Source organism: Mesoplodon densirostris, chromosome 4 (assembly GCF_025265405.1).
Source record: "Mesoplodon densirostris isolate mMesDen1 chromosome 4, mMesDen1 primary haplotype, whole genome shotgun sequence".
NCBI classification, from domain to species: domain Eukaryota; kingdom Metazoa; phylum Chordata; class Mammalia; order Artiodactyla; family Ziphiidae; genus Mesoplodon; species Mesoplodon densirostris.
In genome coordinates, this window is record NC_082664.1 from 64,144,806 (window position 1) to 64,165,951 (window position 21,146).

Here is a 21,146-nt window from a genome sequence, read left to right on the forward strand (position 1 = left end):
ATTAATATTCTAAGATCTGATAATTAAGCCCTGTGGGATAAATCAAATCATTATTACAGAATTGTCAAGTTAATGTTGCTGCTGTTTCAAGGTCCAACAATGGGTCTCTTTTTCACTAAAAGGTGTAATGATGACTAGAATACCAAGATCTGGTATAGCCTACACTATGCTTCTGAAGCTTGGGCCTTTAACCCTTACATGTAGTCACACTGATTGTGACAAAAGAAAGATCTATGAGCTTGGCTAAAAAATGTATGAGAGGTATTTTCTACTGCTACATGCACCATGATGTTAAAGTTCAGCAGTTTAAACAAGACTCAACCCATGCCTAGTGAAGTTAAGCAACTTCTGTTGGATGTTTTGCAGCCTCAACAGCATGGAAGACGTTGACTAAGCAGGCATCAGATCAATGAATCTTTGAATAGAACTTCAACTGGGTTCTCTGACCAAGCATTGCAGACCCTGCAAAAGACACTAAATGGTATCATTGCACCTAAGAGGCATTTGCCATAGCAACCAATTTGTCAGACATGATCATATATGAGAGGAATTTCTTTCTCCTTCTTGAAGACATATTGGAAAAGAGCAACTAGCCAAAGAACAGAGAGATCATCGTGGAGTTATTAATGGCTGTACCCATCATACTTGAAAGAAATCTTCAGCCAGACTTTCAAGACAAAAAGTAGATCTAGACAAACTAGTAAAAGAAGCATTTCATTAATTTCAAAAATATGAGATTCAACTAAAGGAAGTTGAAAAAAAAGACGATATGGTTTTCTTTTACAACACTCTCTCCAATCCCCTGGAAAAAAGAGGAACATACAGCTATTTAACAAAGGCTCTTATAAATATTCTGCTGGAGGGAGAAGTCAAGCCAAGCAATAATGACCTGTGTTTGGTTAGCTGGTGAGACAGGTAGAAGAAACTCTGTTGAGACACTTTGTTCAGAAGTGTGTTGTTTTGTTGAAGCTTAATCAAGGCATCCATAAATTAATGGACTGATTATGCTGGTGAGGTGCTTGCCATACTGTTGGCAGAGTTATTGGACCTCTTGAATGCTATAACCAATCTAATGGTAAGAAATACCGTTATTCAAGAGTAAAAATTTTGATGATCATGCCAATAGCAATAATAATCTTCACTGAATGAGAGAATACTTTTAAAATGGAAAATTGACCTCTGCTTGTTTAATGATCTAATAGAGCATGAAAATGAATCTGTGCTTTATGTTTTTTTTTTATCACTTGATATTGTCTCACAGGTCACTGAAGCTCTGTGTTTTTAAAAAATCTTTTTTCCTCTGCTTTTCAGATTGGATAATTTCTATCGATCTGTGTTCAAGTTCTTTGTCCCTTTCTTCTTCTGTCTCCAATCTTCTCTTCAGCTCATCCAGTGACTGTTTTTCCCATTTCGTATGTTGTAGCTCTTTAGTTTCAGAATTTCCATTTGATTTATAAAATAGCATTTATTTCCCTAAAGTTCCCCATTTTGTTTAGCTATTTTCAATATAATATTTTAATTTGTCTTTGAATATATACATATATATTATTATATATATTTACCTCTTTAAATGTACTTTTCTGGTAATTCCAACATTTTGGTCATGTAGAATTCTGTTTCTATTAACTGCTTTCTCTTTTGACCTTGGGAACTATCTCCTGTGTCTTCACATGCCTAGCAATTTTTTATTATAATCTGGCCATTATGAATAATACATTTTAGGGTCTTTGGATTCTGGATTCCTTTATCTTCTGCTAATCTTCTTTGAAGAGTACTTGTTTTTGTTCTACCAGGAAGTTAAGTTACTAGCTGATCCCCCTGGAACTTGCAGAGCATTGGTTTTACACGTTACTAGGCATATTTATTGAAATATTTGCCCCTTACCTTGGAGGCCAATCTTTTAGTCCTGTGACATTGCCTTTTTTTCCAAGGCAAACTTTCTTTTGATGGAAAGCCAGAGGTGTTCACTGAATCCATTTAACTTGGTGAGAATCAAACTCCAAACTCTCCTGCTTTTACATTCTTCCAGGTACAGTTTTCTGCTGAGCTCCTTGGAATCTCTCTTGTGCATAAGCATTTTGAGAGTTGGATTGTGATTTGAATAGCATTTAAATGCAAATTTAGGGTCTTCCCTCTCTCAACCTCAAACCCTCTACAGGGTTCCTCTGTTCTGGGATTTCCCTAACGTAATTTTTCAGATATTTTTGCAGCCTCTAACTTCATGCTATGATACCTCAAGCTGAAAACACTAGTCTTTTCTGTTCATCTTCTATCTGACTTTTGTGTGGTCTGAGTAGTGCCCTCAGTGAAATAGCCTGGTAAACTTAGTTCTCACCCAGTGAATGGTTCCATTAAAGACTAGAACCCCCTTCAGTTTCTGCCTGCTTTTGATCATTTTCCAAAGCCTTCAAATAATTGTGTGTGTGTGTGTGTGTGTGTCTGTGTGTGTGTGCACTGTCCAGAGTTGACTGTTGTCTGAGAAAGATTTAGTCTGCTATAAGCTACTTTCCATGACCAGAATCAGAGCTCTCATTCAAGAATACACACTTAGGGCTTCTCTGGTGGTGTAGTGGTTGAGAGTCAGCCTGCCAATGCAGGGGACACGGGTTCGTGCCCTGGTCTGGGAAGATCCCACATGCTGTGGAGTGGCTGGGCCCATGAGCCATGGCCGCTGAGCCTGCACGTCCGGAGCCTGTGCTCCACAACGGGAGAGGCCACAACAGTGAGGCCCGCATACCGCAAAAAAAAAAAAGAAAAAAAAAGAAAAAAGAATACACACTTAAACAAGCTTTTAAGATGATTCTTTTATACTCTAAAGTTTTAGAGCTGCTGTCTTAGATAAACTGTTGTTCTTAACTTTATCCTTTAAAAGTCATCTTCACTGCAAAAAAGAATTTAAACTCTTTAGGTACATTAGTCACACTCCTTTTAACCGTGAAAGTAAAGTCCTGCAAAACATGATAACTATACTCTTCCCCACAATGTGTTCCTTGTTACTACAGTTTCCTAAAGGGACTGGAACCTGTCTGTTAAAAATCAGAGAACATTGTAGTAGAGTGGAAAGAATACAGTGTGGTACTCGGTTGTTAGGTTTTAAATGTGATAATACTTAAAGTAAAGGTCCAATAATATCAAAATTACCCTAGAAAATCCTATAAAATGGTGACAAAATTTGTGTGTATAATTTGATACAGTAATGTTTTTGTGCATTAAAATTTGAGAACTACTGAACTAGACAAAAATGGTAATACAGAGAAACTCTCTAAGCAGTGAGTGGACATTCAAACTATCCTGCTGTCAAAATTACTACAAAATTAGAAGATGTGAATGGGGAGCAGGTAGAGAATTCTTAAAACTCCCTGTTTGTCAACCCAATCCAAAAATGGACAGAAGTCCTAAATAGACCTTTCTCCAAAGAAGATATAGAGATTGCCAACAAACACATGAAAGGATGCTCAACATCACTAATCATTAGAGAAATGCAAATCAAAACTACAATGAGATATCACCTCACACTGGTCAGAATGGCCATCATCAAAAGGTCTACAAGGGCTTCCTTGGTGGCGCAGTGGTTGAGAGTCCGCCTGCCAATGCAGGGGACACGGGTTCGTGCCCCAGTCCGGGAAGATCCCACATGCTGCAGAGCGGCTGGGCCTGTGAGCCATGGCCGCTGAGCCTGCGCGTCCAGAGCCTGTGCTCCGCAACGGGAGAGGCCACAACAGTGAGAGACCTGCGTACCGCAAAGAAAAAAAGGACAAATGAAAAAAATAAAAGGTCTACAAACAATAAGTGCTGGAGAGGGTGTGGAGAAAAGGGAACCCTCTTACGCTGTTGGTGGGAATGTAAATTGATACAGCCACTATGAAGAACAGTATGGAGGTTCCTTAAAAAACTAAAAGTAGAACTACCATACGACCCAGCAATCCCACTACTGGGTATATACCCTGAGCAAACCATAATTCAAAGAGTCATGTACCACAATGTTCATTGCAGCTCTATTTACAACAGCCAGGACTTGGAAGCAACCTAGTGTCCATTGACAGATGAATGGATAAAGAAGATGTGGCACATATATACAATGGAATATTACTCAGCCATAAAAAGAAATGAAATGGAGTTATTTGTAGTGAGGTGGATGGACCTAGAGTCTGTCATACAGAGTGAAGTAAGTCAGAAAGAGAAAAACAAATACCATATGCTAACACATATATATGGAATCTAAAAATAAAAAATGGTTCTGATGAATCTAGGGGCAGGACAGGAATAAAGATACAGACGTAGAGAATGTACTTGAGGACACGGGGAGGGGGGAGGGTAAGCTGGGACAAAGTGAGAGAGTGGCATGGACATATATACACTACCAAACGTAAAATAGATAGCTAGTGGGAAGCAGCCACATAGCACAGGGAGATCAGCTCAGTGCTTTGTGACCACCTAGAGGGGTGGGATAGGGAGGGTGGGAGGGAGATGCAAGAGGGAGGATATATGGGAATATATATATATATATATATATATATATATATATGTATAGCTGATTCACTTTGTTATAAAGCAGAAACTAACACACCATTGTAAAGCAATTATACTCCAATAAAGATATTAAAAAAAAACACAAAACCTTCCTGTTTTTCTAGGCTATGACTTCTCTTGTGTTTTGGAATAGGCCATGCTGACAATCAAAACTTAGTTCTACTACTTAGTAGCTATGTAATCTTCAGCAATTTGCTTAACCTTTCTGAGTCTTGGTTTCCTCATCTATAAAAATTGGGAACCCTTCTTTTGTAATATGAATGTGAAAATGCCTGGAACATTTCCTAGGACATGTCAGAAGGGAGGGTCCCAGACTTTCCCTTTATCTAAGAGTATTCCCCAAGCTTTGTTCTCAAAAGACCCAGGCAAATTCATTTCTGATGATTGGTTTGGATTCAATCTATCTTCTCCCAATACCTTGTTTTTAAAGGGGGCAAGGTTTCAATGAACAACTTCAACTTAAACACAAGGGAACCTTTTGAAAACTTATAGTTTCCTGCTCATTTTCCCAAAAGAATGCAACTTGATGGATAATTTATAAGAGGCTTAGTCAAGAGAAGAATAACCATGATAATGACGATTACGTCCCGGAAAGGGCTTAAACTAATGATTATAGAATGTCTAACTCTGATATCTCCATTTATAAATATACTGCCTGCTGTTCTGGGAGCAATCAGTGGTAGTTCTATAATTTTCATATAGGATACAGTGAGAGGTGACAATCTTGTGTGCCTTTAGGCAGATGGTAAGCAGGGCCTTGAAACTGTACTTACACAAGGTAATAAAAATAAACTTTCCATATCAGAGGCTGGAAGGAATTTTTAGAGTTTGTTGGGGAAGAGGTGAAGCCGTCTCAGTGCTTCTCACTTTCTGCTGTCCCTGGTAACAATGTAAGCCAGAAGACAGTGGAACAACATCTTTAAAATATTGCAAGAAAAAAAAATACTGAACACCTATAATTCTGTACCCAATGAAACTATCTTTGGAAAATGGAGATTAAAATAAAGACTTTCAGATATGCAAAAGCTGAAAGAATTTATCACAATCAGATCTGCACTACAAAAAAATATTTAAAATAAATTCTTTAGGCAGAAGGAAAGTAATACCAGGTGGAAATATGGATCTACTGAAGAGCACTGGAAATAGTAACTATGTGTGAAATAGAAAAGTCTTTTTCCCTTAGTATTTAAATTTCATTAAAAAATAACTGACTGTGTAAAACAAAGGTACTAAACATTTACTGTGGAGGTTATAATATATTTAGAAATAAAATGTATGACAACAATAGTACAAAGGACAGAAGGCAAAGAGTTGGAAGTATGCATTTGTGAGGTTCTTATACTACACATAAAGTGGTACATCATTTGAAGGTAAACTGCAATAAGTTAAATTAAATCTTAAAGCCACTACTGAAATAACAGAACAAAAAAATATAGCTAATAAGCCAAAAGAAGGAGGTAAAATGGAATCATAGAGAATACTCATTTAATACAAAAGAAGACCAAAAAAGAGGGAAAGGGGAACAAAGGAACAGTCTCAAATAGAATACAAATAGTAAGATGGTCAATTTAGCCCCAACAATAGCAATAATCACATTAAATGCAACTGCTCTGAATATCCCAATTAAAGGCAAAAATTGTAGAGTTGGACTAAAAGCAAGACCCAACTATATGCTGCTTGCAAGAAACCACATTAACTATAAAGACACAAATAGGCTAAAAGTAAAAGAAAGAAAATAGATATATGATGCTAATACTAATCAAAGTAAAGCAATATTAATATCAGAAAAAGAAGAGATCAGAACATGGAATAATACCAGAAATAAAAGGAGTCATTTCATAAGGGTAAAGTGTTGAATTCAAGAGGACATAACAATCCAAAATGTTTATGAACCTAGTAACAGAGCTTCAAAATACATGAAGCAAAAGCTGATATACCTGTAAGAAGAAATAGAGAAACCTACAATTATAGTTGAAGATTTCAATATCTCTCTCTCGACATTTGGTAGAACAAGTAGACAGAATAACAATAAGAGCACAGAAGACTTGAATAACACTATGAAGAAAGTTGCCCTAATTGACATTTATAGAACACTCCACTCAGCTTTAGCAGAGTAAAAATTCTTTTCAAATGTACTCATAGATTTACCAAGAGAAACCATATTCTGAGCTATTAAACAAGTCTCAATAAAAATATTTGAGTCGCACAAAGTAAGTACAGTAAGTACTCTGATCACAGTAGAATCAAGAGTACGACAGAATCACAATACATCACAAGAGAAATCAATAATGGCAAGATGTCTGGGAAATCCCCAAACTTCTGGAAATTAAAAAACATAAATCTGGGCCTCCCTGGTGGCGCAGTGGTTAAGAGTCCGCCTGCCGATGCAGGGGATACGGGTTCGTGCCCCGGTCTGGGAGGATCCCATATGCCGCGGAGCAGCTGGGCCCGTGAGCCATGGCCGCTGGGCCTGCGCATCCGGAGCCTGTGCTCCGCAACGGGAGAGGCCACAACAGTGAGAGGCCCACATACCGCAAAAAGAAAAAAAAAAAAAACATAAATCTGTGTAACCCAAGAGTCAAAAAGAATTCAAAACAAATTAGAAAATATTTTAACTGATTTGCAAATAAAAGTGAAAACACAACCTATCAAAATGTACAGGATACAGCTAAAGCAGTGCTTATAAGGGAAATTTGTAGCACTAAATGCCTATTTAGAAAAGAAGTTCGCTATAGTGTGCTGAATTGTGACTTCCAGAAAGATATGTCCACATCCTAGCCCCAAGACCGTGTGAATGTTACCTTATTTGGAAAAAGAGTCTTTGCAGTTATCATTAAGGATCTTGAGATGAGGATATCGTCATTATCCAGGTAAGCTGTACATGCCATCACAAGCATCTTTATAAGAGAGTGGCAAAGAGAAACACACACGGAAGGAAAGACCATGTGAAACGGAGACAGAGATTGGAGTAATGTATTGACAAGCCAAGGAATGCCAACGGCTATCAGAAGCTGGAAGAGGCAAGGAACGGAATCTCCCCTAGAGACCCGGAAAGAATACAAACCTGCTGACACCTTGATTTCCAACTTCGGGCCTCCAGGACTGTGAGAGTATAAGTTTCTGTGTTAAGCCTCCAAGTTTTTAGTGATTTGTTACAGCAACCACAGGAAACTCATATAGTCTCAAATCAGTGACCTCATTTTCCATGTTAAAAAAACTTAAAAAAGAAGTGCAAATTAAGCACACTGTTAGCAGAATAAAAGAAATAATAAAGATGGGAAGAGAAATCATTGAAGTGGAAAGCAAAAAATCAATACAAGAAAATCAATGAAACCAAAAGTTGAGTCTTTGAAGAGATCAATAAAATTGATAAATCTCTAGCTAGACTTCTCAAAAAAGAGAGTCAGAGGGAAGATACAAGTTACTGATATCAACAATAGAAGAGTTGATGCCATAACTCTAGACCCTACAGGTATTAAAAGGATAATAAGGATATAGCTTATATGAATACTTTTATTTCAACAACTAAGATGAAATGGACAAATTCATTGAAAGACACAAACTACCAAAGCTCACTCAGGAAAAAATAGATAATCTGAATATCTATATTCATAAATATATAATCTTTCCAGAAAGGAAACTCCAGGCCAGATGGCTTCACTGGCAAAGTCTACCAGACATTCAAGCATTTGTCGAAGACGTACAAATTTTTCACAAACTCTTCCAGAAAACTGAAGAGGTAGGAATATTTCTCAACTCGTTCTGTATAGCCAGGCTCTGATACCAGAAATAGACAAAGCCATTACAAGAAAGAAAATTACAGATTAACGTGCTCATGAACATAGATACAAAAGTTCTTAAGTAACCTTTAACAAATTAAATACAACAATGTATATAAAATGAGTAACAAATGATGACCAAGTAGAGTTTATCTCAGAAAGGCCAGATTGGTTTAACATTCAAAAATCAATTAATGTGGGCTTCCCTGGTGGCTCAGTGGTTGCAAATCCGCCTGCCAATGCAGGGGACATGGGTTTGAGCCCTGGTCCGGGAAATCCTACATGCCGCGGAGCAACTAAGCTCGTGTGCCACAACTACTGAGCCTGCACTCTAGATCCCGTGAGCCACAACTACTGAGCCTGTGTGCCACAACTACTGAAGCCCACATGCCTAGAGCCCATGCTCCGCAACAAGAGAAGCCACCGCAGTGAGAAGCTGGTGCACCACAATGAAGAGTAGCCCCCGCTCGCCGCAACTAGAGAAAAGCCCGCACGCCGCAGCGAAGACCCAACATAATAATAAATAAAATAAATAAATTTTTAAAAATCAATTAATGTAATGCAACAAATTAACAGACCAAAATTGAAAAATCAAGTGGTCATGTCTCAAGAGATGCAGTAAAAGCACTGGACAAAATCCAACATCTATTCCTGACATAAACTCTCCAGTAAACAGGAATAGAAGGGAACTCCTTCAAACTGTTAAATGGCCATCTACATAAAGCCTATGGCTAACATCATGCTTAAGACAAAAGATTGAATGCTTTGATAGCCATACATGTAACATCTCACCCAGCTATTCTGCTCCTAGGTATTTACCCAAGACAAATGAAAGCATTATGTATAACATAAATGTTTATAGCATCTTTATTTGTAATAGCCCCAAACTGGAAATAACCCAAATGTTCATCCACAGGTGAATGGATAAAGCACATTTGGTATATCCATACGATTGAGTACTATTCAGCAATGAATATATATAGATGCATGTGACAACATTGATGAATCTCATAGAGTGCATACTGTTTGATTCCATTTATGTGTAATTCTAGAGAATGATAACTAGTCTATAGGGACTGAAAGCCACTAGTCTGATTGCCTAGTAATCAGGATGAGTACAGAGAGGAATAAGAGAGAGGGCTTACCCTAAGCGTCATGAGAAACTTTTGGGGTGTTATACGTGTTTATTATCTCGATTGTGATTATGGTTTCATGGGTGTATACATGCATCAGAACATTTAATTTAATGCTGAATACATGTGCAGTTTATTGTATGTCAGTTATACTTCAATAAATCTATATAAAATGAATAAACTTGTGAGAAGTTTAGGGGGGCTAGAGTGTAAAGGGGAAGGTAGGAAGGCAGGGAGAAATTAGTTTGAAGAGATAGGTGGGAGTCTGTCCTGTGGACAGGATCACGGACTAGACTAGAGAAAGCCTAATGGTAGAAACAAGAACTAAGTGATTAGGCAATAGGTGATATACCGCATTGACGAAGGCAGTGAAAGGAGAGAAGAACTGGTTATGAAGAAGTGGGGCTGGATCTGGGAGACATCTAAGATGTGGAATTGATATGGCTTTATGACCAGCTGGTCTTATCAGATATCTGATACTCAGATATCTGGCTTGGAAGCTGCTTTAGACTGAATTTTGCTCCCCCAAATTCATATGTTGAACCCCTAACCTTCAATGTGACTGTATCTGGAGATAGGGTATTTAGGAGGTAATTAATGTTAAGTATGTTAATGAGGTTGTACAGGTGGGCGCTAACCCAATAGGACTGTAGGCTTATGAGATGAGGAAGAAATAGAAATCTCTCTTTATCATGTGAAGACATGGTGAGGAGGAACTGTGTGCAAGCCAGAAATCATCTTCCCCTGAAACTGAGCCCTGCAGGACCTTGATCTTGGACTTTGCAGCTTCCAGAACTGTGAGAAAATTAATTTCTGTTGTTTAAGCCACTCAGTCTGTGGTATTTGTTATGGCAGCCTAAGAAGACTAACACAAGCTTTTGGGGGTAGTTGGGTCGGGGGAGGGGTGTGGATATGTTCATGCCACTCACCTAGATCAAGAACACAGAAGGTGAAGCAAGTCGCAGCAGTGTTATGAGTTCAGACTGGGATATGTTATGTTTGGTGGACATTCACATGAGGACGTAAACAATTAGAAGCATAGGTCTGAAGCTCTGGAGAGAGATTGGCTGGAGGCACATATTTGGGAACCATCAGCAATCAGTGGCAGTTGAAACCATGGAGATGGGCATATAGTTAGGGAGGAAAGTCCAGCAATGGAGAAGAAATGGCCAGAGACAGAGGAGAAGAACCATTACTGAGTGATGATTCTGAAACCAATGAGAGAATTTTGAAAAGAGTTGATTAACAGTATCAAATGCTGCAGCACACGGGGACATGTATCTAGGGACATGTTTCTAGGGACATGTTAAGTGTTTGGCATCAAGGACCCTACAGTCTAGATGAAAAGAGAATACAAATGCATATGAAACAATTAGGAAATCATTCAGCTAGGGTAAATTGTCTTATTAGTGTGACAGAGAAGTGCAGTAAAGATTTGTCCATTCATTCTACAAATGTGTTGAGCTCCTACTGTGTATCTGATGTTTAGTTGCTGGATGAGGCACTTGGGCTTTTTATTTATTTCTTTATTATTATTTTTTAACATCTTTATTGGAGTATAACTGCTTTACAATGGTGTGTTAGTTTCTGTATCTGGAGATAAGGAGATATCTGGAGATATCTGGAGATATTCACTTTATAACAAAGTGAATCAGTTATACATATACATATGTTCCCATATCTCTTCCCTCTTGCATCTCCCTCCCTCCCACCCTCCCTATCCCACCCCTCTAGGTGGTCACAAAGCACCAAGCTGATCTCCCTATGCTATGCGGTTGTTTCCCACTAGCTATCTGTTTTACGTTTGGTAGTGTATATGTGTCCATGCCACTCTCTCACTTTGTCACAGCTTACCCTTCCCCCTCCCCATATCCTCAAGTCCGTCCTCTAGTAGGTCTGTGTCTTTATTCCCATCTTGCCGCTAGGTTCTTCATGACCGTTTCTTTTTTTTCTTAGATTCCATATATATGTGTTAGCATACGGTATTTGTCTTTCTCTTTCTGACTTACTTCACTCTGTATGACAGACTCTAGGTCCATCCACCTCACTACAAATAACTCCATTTTGTTTCTTTTTATGGCTGAGTAATATTCCACTTGGGCTTTTTAAAAAGAAGGGTGTGAAAAAAAATTAAAAAATAAAAAATAAAAAAAAATAAAAAAGGGTGTGACTGAATTATGGGGATGCAAATAATGATATTCTGGTGAAGTGGAAAAGAACAAAAGCAGAGTAATTTAGGTATATGGGACGAGATGGAGAGGATCCAGTCTTGACAGGAGTCCAAGGAGGGGAGAATAATTGGGGAGAAAGCCTGGATGGGTGAGTTGGTGCCAGAGATTAGAAGACTGTGGGGTGCCCACCCTAGTATAGCTAGTCTCAGAAGTATTCTTGCTCCAGCACCTACAGCTGCAACATCGAGTAGAGCCTTCTCATGTCGAGCAAGTAGGGCCACTGCTTTCTGCAGGTTTCGGATATGCAGAAAGTACAAGCTGCTTCACTGGCTACCAAATACGAGTACAATTGCCGTCATGCATGTGGGGAGAACTTTCATAACTAGATTCCAAGGCGAAGCATAGTTAGAAGAGGGCTTTAGGTATCACAGCACCTTCCGTGGCCCTTTCAAATAGTGGGTGTGTGAGGCTGGGTGATCCCAAGAGTCCATTATAACCAATATTGCAATGGGTTTGGCAAGTAGATATGTGGCCGGATGGATAATACGGTGAATAGTTAGATGGACAAATTCGTGGCGGACGAACCACTATGGACAGGACCCGTCGCCCGGGGAACTAATTAAAGCTTCTCCAGGACCGCCCTGAGGGTGCAGTTCTCCAGATGGCCGGAAGAGGGCGCTGCGGATAGTCTCGATCTGCAGCTGTCAGCGACAGAGTCCTGGGCCGCGAAGGGGAAGCTAGCCGTGGTCACGTCCCGGAAACCCCAGAGCTGCAGACATCTCCCATAGAGCTCCTGGGGTTGGAACTGCGGCTACCTGAAACTGCCCGGGCCAAGTGTTGGGGGCGGGGGAATGGTGGGAGGTTGGAGAGGAGAAAGGAGCAGAGGAAGAAAGCCCAGCGCTGTTGCTGACTCCGCGGGAAACGCGAACGCTGAAAACCCATGGGAGCACACTGCTGGGGCTGTGGTTTGCTGAAAGATAGAAGGTAGAAAGAGCTGCGGGTTTCGGCGGTCTAAAGCTGAATGCGGCCGCATACGGACCCTGGGGCGAAACAGCGGTGCCGCCACAAGGATCCTTCCCGAATCTGTCTTTTAGGCCTCAGGTCTCAGCAGCAGCTACAAAACTTTCCTGCGAGCTGCCCGCGCCCCAGGGCGCCTGCGCGGGTGCCGCTACTCCTTAGCATGGGGGCTTCCCGTATCTGTCCTGAGCATGGTGGAATCGCCACTATGCAGTCTCTCGCCTGTTTAGAGGCTCTTAATTTTAACAGTAATGAAGAACTGGGAAGAAACAGAAGCCGATTCGCTGTGAAGCTCAGGCTCGGATCCTGCATCTGTCTCCTGCGTCGCCCCACATCGGCCTTGCTGAGTCTCCGAGCAGCTGCAGGCCCGCGTCCCCCGCTTCCCACCCACCAGATCTCGGTTTTCCCCATTTCAAAGGGTGCTGCTAGCGCCGAGTCCCCCTTCTCTCTGCTTTGTAACCCAGTCCCCAAATTCTCTCCTTACCCTAAGCCCCTTCCTGCCAGGGGGCGCCTCTGGAGTTAGTGGAGAGGGTAAGGGTTCTGACTATAACTTGGGATGAGTTGAATCTAGGCTGTGTGACATGAAAATAGGAGGGTTTCAAGACCACAGGTGTCGACTTCTGGAGGGCTTGACCTGACAGGACACGTTTCTTTGACACCAAAGAGCTGAGGGTGGGAGTCTCCTCTTTTCCTGGAGGATGCTGGCCTTCACATGTGCAATCTCGCCTCTCATTCCAACCCCAGAGTCCCGAGTGGAGTGCAGGGAGAGGGCTGCACAGGAGCTGCGTCGGAACGTCCTAGTGTCATCCCTCTCCTCGGTCCTGCTCTCAGGACCTGCCCAGAGGCCACGGTTTGAGGAGAGCATCCCCCAAAGAAAGGCCACCCTCAAAGACCCTAGATGATCAAGGTGAGATGGAGAGCAGTTAGAGGAATCTCCAAATCTCTTCTTTGCCCCGCGTCTGCGAAATCCTCCTCCGGAAAGCTGCCAGACTGTATTCCCTGGGGCTTCGCTTCTCGAGAGGTTCTCAATTTTGGTGCCTGGGAAAAGGGCACAGAGGGGTCCTGTGAGATCCTTCAGGGAGAGGAAGACGCCCTCCAGAGGGGGCTCCGGGTACTCTCTCAGTTCCTTGCATCTCGGGATTGGAGACCAGCGACCCCCAGCGCCCAGCTGCGTTCCTGCTTTCTGCTCCCTGGGCGGGGTTGCCTCGAAGGCACCCGGAAACCCAGCTCAGCCTGGCTCGGGAGTCTGCGCCTGGCTGAGGAAGACTCGCCTGCCTCTGGCCTGGGCGCGGGAGCCTCCGAGGGGGCAAAGAGCTTCATGCAGAGTAAGAGGCCTGGATTCACAGTTTCTATAAACCCAAGATACAGAGCCAGAAGTAATAACCCCTTCCATGTGCTAGCGAATTTTATGATTTACAAACTCATGTACATCCCTAGCACAACCTGGGAGGTACACCGGACAGGTTAGGATCATTTTTGCAGCCCAGGAAACAGGTGCTAAGAGACTTTGTTTCCTTAATTCAACATTTCTTGAGGCAATGGAGGATTCGAGGATAAATAAAGCAAGGACTAGCTCTTGGAGGAGGGGGTAGGGAGGGCTGAAAATAACACCCTAGTTTACTCTGGCCATAAGGGTAGCGGCTCCAGACTGTGACAGGCGTCCACAAGAGCTGTACGACGTGGCTGAAAAGTGGCAAAGCTGGGGCTGGAACCGGGACTTCTGACTTACATTCAAGAGCCTTGCCCACAACCCCTGACCTCTTGAAGATCAGGAAATGGTGCATAAACACACAAACCTTCATTACGACCCTCTCTATCTCGGTTGAAGCCTGAAGTTAACATTTGTCACAAGCTACATATTATCTGAGGGATTTGTTGCTAATTTGTAAGCTTCACGTAGGTAGGAGCCTCATCTAGCTTATTTAAGGCTGAATTTTCAAGCTTAGCTCGGCGCCTGGCACAGATCCCACACTTAATAAATATTTGTTGAATGAATCACAAATTGCAATAACTCAGCAAAATAACACCACCAGGAAACAGGTCGCTCCCTTCCCTAGAGAGTGTGAAGGACCATAAAGGGAATTAGAAAAATGGGGGGAGGGGAGAAGATAGGCTTTCCCATTTCATCATCCCCCACCTGGTCCGAGCTATAGCCCCGAATTAGCCTTCCGTATGAGCCTTCTAAGTTCTCAAAGAAGTGGTCCAGAAGGGAAAGAAGGTCATTTCCCTTTGGCCGGGAGGGTGGTGAGCAAAGGCTGATGACAGCTCCGCGTGTCTCGGACCCGGCCTGGGCCTGCACCTCCCGGGCTCCTAGATTCCGTGCCAAGCCACAGCCAGCAAAGCAGAGCGTGGCCGAGATTGAGGCGGGTGTGGGAGACCGTGCCCGGGAAAACTCCTTGAGAGGCCTGAGCTGGACCTCGCTCTGCGGCCGCCCCACCGCGCCACCTCGCCCGGGAGCGAGCTGGCTGACAGCTAAGGGAAGATGCGCTGGCCCCATAGGGTGGACTTGGGTTTCCCAAGAATCCCCTGCGATCATGGAGAAACTACTGGTTTAACTGGGGTCTGCCCCATTTAAGATGAGTCGGCGGTGGGTGGGTGGGGAGGGGGTGGCTAGAAGAAAGGACACTTTGGTCCGGAAGAGGTGTTGGACCCAGGAGAGGGACTCTCAAGGCCTTTGCTTGGACCAGCCCGGAGATACGGGTAGCCACCTTTTCCCCAAAAGGTGCTTTGGTCTTCGGGCTTATTCTTGGCAATGCAGTGCATCTGGGAAAAGGTGCGGAGCGGTGCGTGTGTGAAGGGGCAGAAGCGGAAGAGGCGAAGGGGCAGGGGCCTCAAGGTGCAACAGTGGCCCAGACGAGGTCCAGAGGAGAGCAGGTGCTGGCGCGTGCCGTGCTGGGGGAGCATGGAGCACAATCTTGGTTGCGGAGGGGAGGGGGCGTGCAGCAGGAGCCCTTGCCCTCCACTCCCCCTACTTCGAGCTCCCGCTGCTGCTCAGGGCCCCAACCCAACGCCTGCCAGCTGCCTGCGTGGCTCCGGGTCCTCGTCCCGTCCGCAAGCCTGGGCTGGGGGCGGGGAGCTGCCAGCCACGTGCCTGCTTCGGAGCTGAAAGCTTCCGAGGGACCAAGGCCGAGGAGGCATGGCTCAAGGACTGCGGAAGATTCACCCAACTCTTTCCTTCACTCAGATTCAGGGCTTTAACGCGAGGAAGAGGGATTTGCTAATAATAACAATACAGAAATCTCGAGCGCTGGCACCGAACTTTAAGTATTTCCAAAGCTTTCAAAGCACTTTCATGTGCCCGATTTTATTTGAATCTTGCAAAAACCGTGTGAAGAATTACCTCTATTTCTAAATGGCACTGAGACTGGGAGAGACGTACAACATTCTACACTGAGTGTTTCTTACATTTACTAATAATACAAAATAATGGAGAGGGAGAGAGAGAAAGAAGATGGGAGATTGGGAGACCCATCCCGCCTTGGCATTAAGACCCCAGATGAGACGCAGGCCCCGGGCTGGGGGCCCAACTGCAAACAAGATCTATATTCAGTTTTGTCCGCTCTCCTCAGTTTTGTCCTTTGTCCGTTCACTTGAGCCCAGCGTCGTCCTCTTCCCTCCTCGCTCCCAGGACTTAGGCATCGCATTGACCAAGGCGCAGTTGATGGGGGTCTGAGTCCTTCCTGAGAGCGCCCCCCAGAGAAGTCCCTTGGAAGGAAGGCAATGAGCGACCTGGCGCCCGTCTTTCGAAGCACGACCGATGAGTGCATCTCGGCGCTCATACACAGGTTTGCCTGCCCGAAAGCCAACAAGCGGGCCCAGAAACATGGGCCCGTGCGGTAGGCAGGAGATGGGCGTGCCCTGAGCTTTCTCTCCCCTCTTAAGGGGCATAGGTGGTGAGGAAACTGAATGTATTATGTAAGTTGGCTTTGTATTGAGGGAGTGCCGAGCACTTCTCAAGGGGAGGATTGAAATCTTGAAATAAAAAGCCAATGAACAAAACAACTTTCCCTACAACGATTGCTATTAATGGAAAAGGCGCCTAACCTGCTGAATTAAATCTTTCGAAAGAGCCCGTTCATCATCGGGAGCTCCTCTACAAGGAGGGGAAAGAAAATGTGAAAACAAAACCAAAATCGAGAAGCCTCCTTAACCGGCCCCTGCAGTGTCTTGGAGGCCCCTGCCCGACCTAAGAGCACTCCTCCCTCCCAGCCCCCGGCGCGGAGAGGAGGCTAAAACAGCTAAAGAGAAAACAAAACAACAACAAAACGTTTAATATCCAAGGGGAAAAGTCGGAGTGGGTCTCCGTATCTGCACCGCACAGGGCTCGGCTCCGTAGTCCACTCTGCTGGAGGCCCGGGCCTGGCCGGAGCAGCGCAGCGGATGCCTCCGGCCGGGCTGGGGAGCACAGCCCACAGTTTCTCCTCTCCAGGCGCCCAAGGACCCTCAAGACGCGGGGCTCACACTTGAAGCCTGAGAACGCGCAGACAGGAAACCCACTTCCTCCTAAGCAGTTTCTTGCCACCCGGATGAGAGGCGCCCAACTGAAGCAGAATGATCCTCACCTACTAGTATCCAGAGTGGCCACAAAGCGACTGGCCATTTATGCCGGCGCTTTAAACAAAGATATTTGGTTACTGCCGGGGGAGCAAGTGCACTTTTGCATGGCTGAGCTCCGGGTGGAGGCAAGCCTCAACCCAGCCTCCTGCCCGCTCGGCTGCTCACGCCCGGGGACTCGCCCCCTCCCGGCCAGCTCGTCCCGCCGGGGTTCAGGCTCAGTTCCACCCGGCAACAGGCGGGCGGGCACTCACGACGCTCCCTGCCCGAGCCCTCCCTGAAGCATCAGGGGGGAAAACAGCGTGACCCTGGGCTCGGGTGCTGGGGCTGTGATGTCCTCGGAAAGTCAGCTCCAGTCCCAGAACCCCGCGTGTCCGGGCGATGGGCGAGGGTCGGGGACACCAGGTTTGTTCGAGGTGGAGCAACTTCAGCGATGGCCCTTCGCGTTAATCCCCCCAGCTTCTCAGCTCGGGCGGCCAGCGGTGTCCTTGCCTTAGCAGGGGATGGGGGTGGGGAAGGGTAGCCGAGTGTGGGTTGGGGGGGGCGTAAAGCAGGGGGCCCTAGCCCTCTGGGAAGACCCTGAGCTGGGGGGAGGGCGGCGCGGGGATCTGGGACAGCCTCTCGGCGGCAGCCGATCCCCTGCTCAGCGCCTCCTCCGCCCGCTGGGATTCTCTCTCGGGAAGGGGGAAAGGGGGCGGGGAGCAGAGGTGTCCTTCTGACGGCGGCAGAAGAGGCAGACAGACTGACAGACACGCAGACCAACAGTGGAGCCCCAGGGTTCGTCCCCTGACTCCCGAGCTCCTTTGGTGGCGACTGGGGCTCGGCGCTGCGAAGCCAGATGTGGTCCGGAGGCGGTGGGAAGGCGCGGGGCTGGGAGGCCGCGGCGGGAGGGAGGACCAGCCCCGGCAGGCTCAGGTGAAAACCCACCCGCCCCTTGGCCCACTCCCCGTCCCCGCCCGGGGAACCCCGACCGAACTGGAAAGTGGTTCACTTTGTAACTCCGCAAGTTGGTTGCAAAGCGGCGTTCACCTTCCTTCCTCCCCAGCATCCCTCCTCCTCGGCTACTCCCCATCCCACCTCTTGCCCTCCCCTCTCTCGGTTCCCTCCTCCTTTCTCTCCCCCCCCGCCTCCCCCCCCACTCCGCGCGCCACCGCACCCCACAAAAATGGGGGTAGGGGTTCCGGGGGAGGGGGAAAGAAATGCTTTGGGTCGCGTCTCTGCCTCTCTCTCTCTGTCTCTCTCTCTGTCTCTCTCTCTCTCTCTCCCTCTTTGAGACCTAAAAATCCTGACAAGTGAAACTTAAAGGTGTTTACCTTGTCATCAGCATGTAAGCTAATTATCTCGGGCAAGATGTAGGCTTCTATTGTCTTGTTGCTTTAGCGCTTACGCCCCGCCTCTGGTGGCTGCCTAAAACCTGGCGCCGGGCTAAAACAAACGCGAGGCAGCCCCCGAGCCTCCACTCAAGCCAATTAAGGCGGACTCGGTCCACTCGGTTACGTGTACATCCAACAAGATCGGCGTTAAGGTAACACCAGAATATTTGGCAAAGGGAGAAAAAAAAAAGCAGCGAGGCTTCGCCTTCCCCCTCTCCCTTTTTTTTCCTCCTCTTCCTTCCTCCTCCAGCCGCCGCCGAATCATGTCGATGAGTCCAAAGCACACGACTCCGTTCTCAGTGTCTGACATCTTGAGTCCCCTGGAGGAAAGCTACAAGAAAGTGGGCATGGAGGGCGGCGGCCTCGGGGCTCCGCTGGCGGCTTACAGGCAGGGCCAGGCGGCACCGCCGGCCGCCGCCATGCAGCAGCACGCCGTGGGGCACCACGGCGCCGTCACTGCCGCCTACCACATGACGGCTGCGGGGGTGCCCCAGCTCTCGCACTCCGCCGTGGGGGGCTACTGCAACGGCAACCTGGGCAACATGAGCGAGCTGCCGCCGTACCAGGACACCATGCGGAACAGCACCTCGGGCCCCGGATGGTACGGCGCCAACCCGGACCCGCGCTTCCCGGCCAGTAAGTGAGGCCGCCCCACTGCAGGGCCGCGGGTTGAGCGCCGGAGGCGCGGGGAGAGCCGCCGGGAAGGCGCGGCGCCTGCCGGCTGCGCGCTGGGCATCATCAGGGTGGGCGGCCGGGCAGTGGCGCCAACGAGTCGGGCGCAGGAGCTGGGGAGTCTTCCCTTGTTGAGCTGAGGGGTCCAAGAAGAGGCACTTGGGAGCTCTGGGGTCCTGAGGGCAGGAGCTGGTATTTGGCGTCTGCCAGATGCGGCCAAGTGGCCGCTCTGCTCCGCGCGGGAGACCTCGGAATGCGGAGGGAGGTGGCCCCCTAACTAAGAGAGCCGGGATGAGCAGAGCGCGGAGAGGCGCGGCCTGGCCGGGAGGGAGGTTGCCCTGCTGGGATGATGCGCTCAGGCCCCTGGCCTGGCCCACTCTCCAGTCTAGGCTGGAGGGAGGGCTTGTGGCTCCAGAGGGGGTTCTAAATGGGCCGAACAAGTGCCCTCATTGGGGCTGACCGGAGAGAGCGGCCAAGAGGCAAAGAGTCTGGGGTCTCGGGGTCTCTAGCTTTTCGAAAGCGAACACCTCCCTCTCCTAAGCTCCCAAAGCTGGAGCCTACAGCTAGACCCCAGTTCCTGGCCTGGGCCCAGTTTGCTGCCCGTGGCCCACTAACCGAACGAATCTGGTGGGCTGGGCACGAAAGGAACAGGAGGAACAGTCTTTCTCCGCTCTGCTTTTTGGGTGAAGCACCGAGACTGAGGGAGGTAGCCGGGGTTGAGGCGGGGAGCTCTGCAGTAAACCCCTCGACGGCACGGCCTGGGGCAGGCGCTGGCGATCCCGCGGCTGGGCCTCTCAGGGTGGAGGCGGCCTAGGTGAGGAGTGCGCCGTCGGGGCAGGGGCCGGGCCGGCCAAGCGCGCAGAACGCAGAGGTGGTCTGGCCCGGCCCCTGCCGACGCTGTGCGTTTGTCGCTTACAGTCTCCCGCTTCATGGGCCCGGCGAGCGGCATGAACATGAGCGGCATGGGCGGCCTGGGCTCTCTGGGGGACGTGAGCAAGAACATGGCCCCACTACCAAGCGCACCGCGCCGGAAGCGCCGGGTGCTCTTCTCCCAGGCGCAGGTGTACGAGCTGGAGCGACGCTTCAAACAACAGAAGTACCTGTCCGCGCCCGAGCGCGAGCACCTGGCCAGCATGATCCACCTGACGCCCACGCAGGTCAAGATCTGGTTCCAGAACCACCGCTACAAGATGAAGCGCCAAGCCAAGGACAAGGCGGCACAGCAGCAACTGCAGCAGGATAGCGGCGGCGGGGGCGCCGGGTGCCAGCAGCAGCAAGCTCAGCAGCAGTCACCGCGCCGCGTGGCTGTGCCGGTCCTCGTGAAAGACGGCAAACCCTGCCAGGCGGGCGCCCCTGCGCCGGGCGCCGCCAGCCTGCAAGGCCACTCGCAGCAGCAGGCGCAGCAGCAAGCGCAGGCCGCTCAGGCGGCGGCAGCAGCTATCTCAGTGGGCAGCGGCGGCCCCGGCCTCGGCGCGCACCCGGGCCACCAGCCGGGCAGCGCGGGCCAGTCTCCGGACCTGGCGCACCACGCCACCAGTCCCGCGGCGCTGCAGGGCCAGGTCTCCAGCCTGTCCCACCTGAACTCCTCGGGCTCGGACTACGGCACCATGTCCTGCTCCACCTTGCTATATGGTCGGACCTGGTGAGAGGACGCCGGGCCGGGCCTAGCCCAGCGCTCTGCCTCATCGCTTCCCCTACTGCCCGCTACACACCACCAACCACCCACTACACCGTGCGCTTCGACTTTTCTAAAGAACCTGTCCCGATAAGACCAAGGGAAAAAACACAACGACCAAACTGCTGGACGTATTTCTTTTCTTTTCTTTTCTTTTTCTAAAATTTGCAGGATTTTTTTTTAAAAAAAGAAAATAAAACAACCAAGCGATCCAATTCTTTAAGGAGTCTTAAACCGAGAAG

The 21,146-nt window shown here is 47.5% G+C and overlaps 1 protein-coding gene and 1 pseudogene across 1 annotated transcript; both read left to right on the top strand.

The window, feature by feature from the left end:
- The first annotated feature begins 285 nt into the window (after window positions 1-285).
- Window positions 286-910, top strand: LOC132488077 (phosphorylase b kinase regulatory subunit beta-like; annotated as a pseudogene).
- A 17,112-nt stretch (window positions 911-18,022) lies between these two features.
- On the top strand, window positions 18,023-20,875 carry NKX2-1 (NK2 homeobox 1). The gene is made up of 3 exons (XM_060098162.1): window positions 18,023-18,099; window positions 18,808-19,193; window positions 20,148-20,875. Exons 1-3 carry the CDS (start codon window positions 18,023-18,025, stop codon window positions 20,873-20,875), a joined length of 1,191 nt encoding a protein of 396 aa, XP_059954145.1.
- Window positions 20,876-21,146: the final 271 nt, after the last annotated feature.

Bases quoted from the DNA above. Each gene is read 5' to 3' on its own strand.
- NKX2-1 (XM_060098162.1), top strand. From the start codon at position 18,023: ATGTGGTCCGGAGGCGGTGGGAAGGCGCGGGGCTGGGAGGCCGCGGCG. The intron at 18,100-18,807 runs GTGAAAACCCAC...TTCCTCCTCCAG, and splicing joins ACCAGCCCCGGCAGGCTCAG to CCGCCGCCGAATCATGTCGA. The intron at 19,194-20,147 runs GTAAGTGAGGCC...TGTCGCTTACAG, and splicing joins GGACCCGCGCTTCCCGGCCA to TCTCCCGCTTCATGGGCCCG.